Here is an 8,965-nt window from a genome sequence, read left to right as displayed (position 1 = left end):
AATGGTGACTAATCTTACAACGTTTTATAGAGCGTGCAATATGAAAAAAACAAAACAAAACAAACAAAAAAACAACAACTCATTTTTAAAAATAATATGAATTTATTGGCAATATTGTCACATATAACCTGATGCAATCAAAGAGCAATCAATTAAAAATTTAACAGTGACTTGTTATAATTGTATGTAGCACTTTGACAATTTCTATCATGTCTTTTGATGGCTGCGCTTCATGGCACTTCAGGTCGCAATTCAGTTTGACTTGAAGGTAGTTTGTTTGTGTGTCCAATTAAAAAGGTCAATTGATAAAATTAACTTACCAATGCAATCTTTGCAAGGGCGTAGATTTAGTCTCAACATTGGTAGGGACACTATAACAGCATAACCTGCATATACACTTTTTGCTGGGGACGGGACATTAATAAGACCAAACAGATTGGGTGAACGGGGGTCAAGGCTACATTTCTCATATATGCTGATGTGTTGCCTACGTAAAAATGAAAAAAGTTAAATTTATTTTCATGGGGGAAATCCCACCTTCTTCATATCAAGGAAATTTACAGTGGCTGTGTTTTTGTGTGTGTTATTTTTTTTTTTAAAGAAATGTCTGCATAGGCTGCAAATAAAATTATTTTTCAATGAATGATGGAGAAAATAAATATATTTTAATCAATGAATAAATGCACAGTTGAATTAACGTTAACAGTAGAAAACACATACATTACAGGAGGACACTTATCTCTAATCTGCTTCTTACTCGAGTTTTGCAGGTTAGCAAGTTCACACAGTTTCATGTTATGCTAACTGTGATGCAGGTTGTACTTTCAGTAGCAAAATTAGTGGCCTGTTCTCCACCTTCACAACATTGATGTCTACTTACAGTGGCTGTTGCTGCAGATGGCCGAAAAAAAAAATTCTAATATTCCTCGTCTTTGAAACGGGTGGAGGAAACGGCACATTGACATGTATTTCTGTCGGGGTTGTGTGAGTGTGCGGGCTTGTTTGTTCTTGTCATCAGCCAATGAAACGTGCGTTTGAGGGGAAAAAAATGGACCGGCACATTCAGCAAGTGAAAAGGGGTAAATGTAAGTCTAAGTATAATGAAAATACAGTAATTCACTTAATAATGGAAGGGTCAATTCTATTCTTACAACATACTGGAAGACACTATAAATTATTTATCATTAATAATTATCATCAATTATAATCATTGTATAATTCAAATAAAGTTGCTTAAAAGTTGGTGGGGACAATTTGAGCATCCTGAAAAGTTGGTAGTGTTATGTCCCTACCGTCCCTATGCAAACCTACACCCTTGAATCTTTGAGTCAGGGAACATTTCTTTTGCTAATTCTGAGAAGTGGTCAGAGATAGTTACAGGCAAATTGTGTTCGGCAACAAATTGGCAGAATAAAATCTCGGCTTTCGTCACTTTTCATTCTGCAGACTGCATCTTTATGTCCAGTGTTGTTAATCTTACTTTAAAAAAGTAATTAATTACAGCTACAAATTACTTCTCCCAAAAAGTAATTGACTTAGTAACTCAGTTACCTGAGTGTAAGAGTAATTAGTTACTTGGCAAAGTAACTGGTGCTACATTTCATGTTTTTTTTGTGTTATGTTTGGAAGTCATTCAATGTTGTGAATCAACCATTAAAGTTGTTAAAATTGCTCCTGTTTTTGCATTAGTTCCCTTCTGTCTACTTCGACATGTGAAAGTTTTAAAAATGTTTCATCATTTAAAGATAGATTCAAGTCAAGATTTTGCCGGTTTAAGAGTATTTTAGATAAAAGGTTACTTAGGTTCGCTAGGAAGGTTCACTACAACAGAGCCTTTCTGAGAAGTCTACTGCTTTAAAATGGCGGCTGTTTACTAACGCCGCCAAGTCTGCCATTTCGCATGTAGTTCTATATGCATATGATATCTAGGCGTAGATTGTAGGCTGTCGGCTACAGTCAGGAAATATTGGAGCCATCTAGCCTTGCATTTGGTTTGCTACAGCGTCACAACAAACACTCTTGTCTCTCCGTGTCTGACTTTTCTTGCGTCATTCAACCAACGTAGTAACGCATACTAACGCACATTGTCTCGTTGCCGAAACGGTGACAAAATCCAAATAGAGGGAAAAAAAATGTAATGCACGAAAAACGTACAAATTTTGAACGTACGGCGTACACAATTATAAATCAGTGCTCACTTGTACAAATTACGCCGAAACCGTACAACTTGACAGGTATGAACATATGTATTTGATAAATAAAATAAATAAATGGAAAAATATATGCTCCAGAGCTATAAGTGCAATATAATAGCTTACTTTGACTGAAATAAGCTATAATTATGCACTCTAGAGCTGAAAAAAAAGCAGAGTAACATCATTGCGAGCCCATGAAACATGGTGTATAGAAAAGTACTTTACTGCCTATCAGACTTTAAGAAAGAATCAGATCTCATCTTCCAGCATACACAAAAGAAATTATCCGATGGATAACTTAAACAAAGTGGAAAATACAACAAAGCTGGAGACCATTAAGCGTAATCGTACTAACAACTATTTATGGTAATATTTTCATTAATATGAGTTTGGGTAAAGTTAGGCATATTTTTACTTCCTTTGCACAGTTGTACTACAGACTAATTCCTTTGGATGTGATAAAGTAGAAATTGAATTGGTTCTCATAGGTTTTGTTTGTGTGTGTGTGTCTCGGTTAGAACAACTAATGGATACTAATAGGCCATTTAAAAGAAGTCACTCAAAACACCATTTTGGATGTTTACCTAATCAATCACAATTTTAGTGCTTTTATTGCTCTGCTATACGTATGCTGTTTTGAGTGTAATTCGTAAAGCTCTTATTTTTAAAGGTTGCAATAGGATGAGTATTGGTTTTTAATTTGTTTCCTCTTATCCCCACAAACTAAATCATATACGTACTGTATGGAAGTATGAAGGAGCAGTACAACATGTAATGGAAAAAATTATAAACAAAGGGTCTGGTTTTCATTTGTAATGGAATTGATTTGGAAGATTTTTGCTTTGCTGTGATTGGAATGAGGTTTCGAACAGTTAGGCATTAATCTGTAGTCGGAAAAAAATTATAGCAAACAGTCTTTGCAATGTTGCGCCGTTTATCATGATACCTTTAACCATTTTACTCATCGGTTACATATATATGTATATATAATATGTATATGGCGGAAAACACAGACAAGGCTGAAAAAGCAGTTTCTGCTCTTGCACCCCTCTTTAAAATAAACTGCTGTACTTTAAGCCAAAAAGAACTGTTGTGTTTGATAGAATAATATGTCTTTATGCTGCCATAGCAGATTCATGGCGCATTAAGTCCCCAAACTATTTTTAATTTGTCCGTTTTATCCTGGAAACCACTGTTTGCAGACGTCTGTCATTTTTAGCTTAGAATCATTAATTGATGTCTAATATTTAGTTTAAAAAAAAAAAACGACTTTAAAAAATTATTCACTCGCATATTTTAAACTTTTAAACAAATTACGTCACAATGAAAAAATTAGCATCTGTAAAAAAGTCACGGATATCTACTTCATAATTATTGCTTAATTTTATTTATTTTTTGTTACTGTCATATTTTCCCCAATTTTTTAGATGATAAATAATTGATCCAAACAAAGAAAATTTGAAAAAAAATGTTTAAAAGGGTAAATATTTGAAAATGAAAATCTCAAGCACTCCTTGATGTCTGCGATTTCTGCATCGCGACCATTGTTATATTACCATGTTTCACCCATAAAATCCTCCCAAAATCCGGCTGTGGTCATTCACAGCTGTGTCTTGACACTCAGTGATACCATGCTACATGTAGTTTTTGGATCGAAAAGAGGTAAGTACGCAATATTATCTCGTTAAAATCATGCGCCTTTAATTATGCTTTCGGTGCTCTCACCTCCAGTTAAGGTTATGCTGTTTAAAATAAAAAAAAAACAAAAAAACAACAACATTAAAATGCCCTCCTGTTCAAAAAATTTCTTCCCCCCCGAAAATTGAGATGTTAAGCTTTCCAATGATTTATCACACATACATATAGGACAATTTTTAAATTTGGCCAAATTGAGGGAACTTCAAGTCACCTAAGTGTTGACGGAAAACACTGACAAGGCTGAAAAAGCAGTTTATGCTCTTGCACTCCTCTTTAAAAGAAACTGCTGTATTTTAAGCCAAAAGATCTGTTGCGTTTAATAGAACAATATGTCTATATGCTGCCATAGCAGATTCATGGCACATTAGGGCCCTGAACTATTTTTAATTTGTCCGTTTTACCCAGAAAACCCCCGTTTACAGACGTCACTCAACCGCTTTAGTTTCAACCCAGCCATAAAACGAAGGTAATTATAAATATATTTATGATTCAAAATGTCTGTCATTTTTAGCTTAGAATCATTAATTGATGTCCAATATTTTGTTTAAAAAAAAAAAAAAAAACTTTAAAAATTGATTCACTCGCATATTTTAAACTTTTAAACAAATTATGCCACAATGAAAAAAATGGTGTCTGTAAAAAAGTCACAGATATCTACCTCATAGATATCGCTTAATTGTATTTTTTTGTTACTGTCACATTTTCTCCGATATTTTAGATGATAAATAATTGATCCAAATAAAGAAAAAAAAAAAACATTTAAAAGACCACTCCTTGTTGTCTGCGATTTCTGCATCGCGACCCTTGTTATATTACCATGTTTCACCCATAAAATCCGCCCAAAATCCTGCTGTGGCTGTTCACAGCTGTGTCTTGACACTCGGTGATACATGCTACATGGAGTTTTTGGATCGAAAAGAGGTAAGTACGCGATAATTTCTCATTAAAATCATGGCGTCTTTAATTCTGCTCTCGCGTGCTCTCACCTCCATTTAGGGTTTTGCTGTTTAAATTTTTTTTTTTTTTTTAAATGCCCTCCTGTTCAAAATTTTTCCTTCCCCCAGAAAATTGAGATTTTAAGCTTTCCAATTATGTATCACACATGCATATAGGACAATTTTGAAATCTGGCCAAACTGGGGGTCTCAGACCGCCATGTTTTCTGCCATACATATATACTGTGTATATGTACTGTATATATAGATATATATTGGTTGATTTTTGTCAATTTTACATTTAGACTTACTTTATTTTTGTTGAACCAGTCCATCATGTTTTCTCAGTTTTTTCTTCTTCAAGAATTGCATTGCACAGTGTGCTTTCTCAATTTGCACTGACTCATACAGACACCTCAGTGACAAAAGACACAACCTACTACTGTTGTATATATTTTTGTCATTCTGTTTGAGACTAACAGTGGCTTGGTAGGAAGTGCTTGATAGGCAGCAGGTATAGTAATTGACCACTACAGTAATACTAATAATATTAACATTAACACCAACACTAGCTCTTACAGTCACATGTCCTTGTAATTCTGGCATCGTTGTGATATAAGATTCATTAAATCATTTATTCCATTCATGATAATAGATATCCTTTGCAGCGAAGGTAAAAAAACAAAAACAAAAAACTAACACACAAAGACAAAGCTGATGTTTATTTATAAAAAGTTTTAATTTATGAAAATGTACAAAAATAATTATTGAGGAGAAAATGATAAGACTTTCCTTGGTGACGTTGTTTTCTACAGCATAGCCACCAGGAAAATAACACCAAAACATGAGAGGGAAATACAGAATGTTAGATAAACAGTATTTAGGTTTTCCAAAGTCAAGTGTTAATTTCCCATTTTTATGATCCATTTTCTGCCCAGCAGTTAGAATTAACTGGAGTAGCCTCCAATTGACTGAATGGTCTACATCTACAGTACAGTATCTCAAACCCTGTGCTTTAAATGTATTGCGAAAAGTAATTCATAAACTTTTGTACACCAGCAAGTGAACACAATCTTTCAATTCTGTGACACATTTTAGACATTTTGCTACACCAGCAATAGTATAGGAAATAGGGAGTTACTGTCAGAGACACACTGACAGAAACGAAAGATTAAAAATGAGTCTTTGGAGATTAGCTGCTCATCCAATTTAAATAATAAAAAAAACGTGAAAAAAAGTTTCCCGTCCTTATTGGTAAGCTCTATTTAAAACCCCCTTTGCAAAAATACAATAATAATGATACTATAATAATTTTCAGTTTCAGTCCTGTGCATAAGAAGTGCCATTAAATACAGCCAACCTCAAACAGTTTGGACAACTCTTTGCAGTCAGGGTCAATGAGGTCGGTCGGCTTCTCTCCATTCTCATTTTCTGCCTCTGTGCTGGCTCCCAACGAAAGGAGATAGCTGTGTGGAGCATGAGGTGTAGAATTTCAGACAGTGTAGGAAAGAATTCAGTCAAACTTTCCCATCTTTTTTGGATCTACAGTATATTTAATAATTTGGTCATTGTAATTTTTTTGTATGTGGTTTTAGGGTAGAATATCTCATATTTATGTTTTTCACTTTCAGTTACTTAAATCTCCATATACATTTTGTCAAGAGAGCTCATTTTCATACATATACATTTTGTCAAGTGAGCTCATTTTCATCATGATCTTCAAAATTCAACATTTCTGAAAGCAATGTGATAGGAAATGTTTTCTAATGCTCATTAAAAAAAAAAAACTGACAAAAAACAACAACAACAACGAGATAGTCACTGGAGTCAACAATGAGAATCAAGAATAAATTGTTCCATCCATTTCTTATGCTGCTTCTTATCTAAGGGGTCATGAGTGAGCTGGAGCATTGTGCGAGAGGCTGGATAAACCTTTACTGGTTCCCTGTCCATTGCAGGGAACGTATAGACAACTCATGAACACTCATTCTCTTACATATGAGCAACAGAGAGTTTTCCCTTAACTTAACATGCATGGTTTTGTGATTGAAAACCAGCGCAATCAAGGGGGCAATTCCAACGAGGTGAGATTCAAATCCGAAGCCACTTGGCTGTGGGGCCGATGTGCTAACCACCATCTAACCATGCTGCCTTATGAAGTTATTCTCTACTGTACACTTATCTTACCCTTAAAGTTTTGCATCAATCATTTATTTTTTTATTATTATTTCCAACTCACTTGAAAATTGATGTAATAAGTAGGATTGTGTTACCTTGCAATTTCGGGAAAGCCATCACTGCAGGCCATGTGTAGTGGTGTCCAGCCGTCTTCATCTTTTTGATGGACATCAGCACCATATTTGACCAGCAGCTTCACCACCTCCAGGTTTCCTGTCAGTACTGCTTCGTGTAGTGCTGCCATACCTAAAAGCACACACTACATGAGGCGACTGCAGCATAGCAACGCTCTTATCTCAAGCCGATGACTATTTTCATGCCCTATGCAAGCATAAAAAAGCAGTATCTCAGTACTCACCTGAGTGAAAGAGTGTATCGACGCGAACCTTTCTTGTTCTAATGAAACGACCAATTTGCTCCAGCTCTCCACGTCTAACAACATCCTGGAAGATGATGTCATTAGGAAAGTGCACAGTTCTCTTAGCAGGTGTGATTGGTATCACTGGAGCTGGATTTTCTCGTGCTTGGGTGCGCCATGTTGAACTGTACCGGGAAGGGATGTACGTGGACGCATATCTGTAGGAGGGTGTATAGTATGATGGGGTGTAATGTGTGCTACCATGCTGTGGTAGGGTGTAATTTGATGCAGAGGTGTACGATGGTGTATAGTGACTGGATCCATACTTTGTAGGTGTGTGGTAAGTTGGTGTGTACTGAGAATGCCGTGTATAGGTTGACACTGGAGTGTGGCAGTTGTACTTCATTCCTGCAGTTCTTAGAGCTCTCCCCCAAGTTTTGTCAGCCCAGTGTGGGTGGCATGAGATTTCATACAAAAAATTGTTTAAAAAAACAAAAACAAAAAAAAAACAATATCCTTTTCGATCCTTTAGTCCCCCTTGCTTGTCTTTTATCCTTTTAGCGTCCACGTAGGTCCATCTGTTAATTGATCTAAATGATCAAATTTAAGTCATTTTCTTTTACCAGACAAATCCTAATTCCCTTTAAACTTGCAGTCTTCTTTCACTTGTTTTTTTTTTCTTTTTACAGAAATTACAGCTCTATCTCTTGCAGTGGAAGTTGTCAGGTATAAAGAACTGTCGTCTTGTGGCGCAAGCCATGCTAGCGCACCTATATAGCTTCTGTCAGGCTATTTTCGGGTCTAATATCCAGTGACTTCAGTGTGCATATGAGAAGCCCATGTCCAACCCCACCCACTGTGAAGTCACATAAAAGTGAACCAACTGTAAACCCATAAAAATGTTGACAACCAAATGTTCCCTTTGAGTTTTGTAAAAGAGATATTAAATGGTATTACTACCACAATGGTCAGTGTTGCCCATATGATTAAAAAGAGTAACATGTTCAGATACAGTGTACTTTTTTTAGACCAAAATAACACATCCCCTGCCCAAATCTGAGTTGCTCATTTTGCTCATCTTTTATGGTCCGTATGGGAAAGCGTATGCTACAGACTAAAAAGGCATACCAAATACTAACATAGGAATAATTTCACCACAAGTTTCTGACACATGCCTGTCAAAATAATGTTATTATTTTAAAAACCCAAGTCATGTTGTTTAAATAGACATTGATTGAGGGAAAAAAAATGAAATTTGAAAGTGGCAGTGAAACTGATCAGGTGTTCCTAAAAATGTACCATGTGCCTTATTGATGTAGGTACATGTCATGCTCCACTCTTCCTCATGCTATATTTTTATGATCAGACACTAAAATTCCCCTAGGTAAGCTCATTGTGGCCATGATTGATGGGGTACGGAGGCCGCACGTAAAGTCTCTCGGCAAATGTCACACAGGAGTCACACGCTTTCTGGAATCGCAGCTATTTACAACTTTGAACTTTTGCCACGGTCTGCAAGATGTGCATGGCAAATAAACATGCTGAATTAGAGCCAAACCTGTTTCATACATATAGGCCTTTTGCAGGCACATGTTTGTTTGT

At 35.8% G+C, this 8,965-nt stretch overlaps 1 protein-coding gene across 1 annotated transcript; it reads right to left on the bottom strand.

Annotated features, from left to right (window-relative positions):
- Window positions 1-6,150: 6,150 nt before the first annotated feature.
- ppp1r27a (protein phosphatase 1, regulatory subunit 27a) lies at window positions 6,151-8,084 on the bottom strand. Its single transcript, XM_057817910.1, has 3 exons — window positions 7,364-8,084; window positions 7,101-7,251; window positions 6,151-6,293 (listed from the first exon to the last, which is right to left on the bottom strand). Exons 1-3 carry the CDS (start codon window positions 7,767-7,769, stop codon window positions 6,173-6,175), a joined length of 678 nt encoding a protein of 225 aa, XP_057673893.1. The 5' UTR covers window positions 7,770-8,084; the 3' UTR covers window positions 6,151-6,172.
- Between the last annotated feature and the right edge of the window lie 881 nt (window positions 8,085-8,965).

Source organism: Corythoichthys intestinalis, chromosome 16 (assembly GCF_030265065.1).
Source record: "Corythoichthys intestinalis isolate RoL2023-P3 chromosome 16, ASM3026506v1, whole genome shotgun sequence".
Lineage (NCBI taxonomy): Eukaryota > Metazoa > Chordata > Actinopteri > Syngnathiformes > Syngnathidae > Corythoichthys > Corythoichthys intestinalis.
This window is presented reverse-complemented; position numbering and strand designations above follow the sequence as displayed.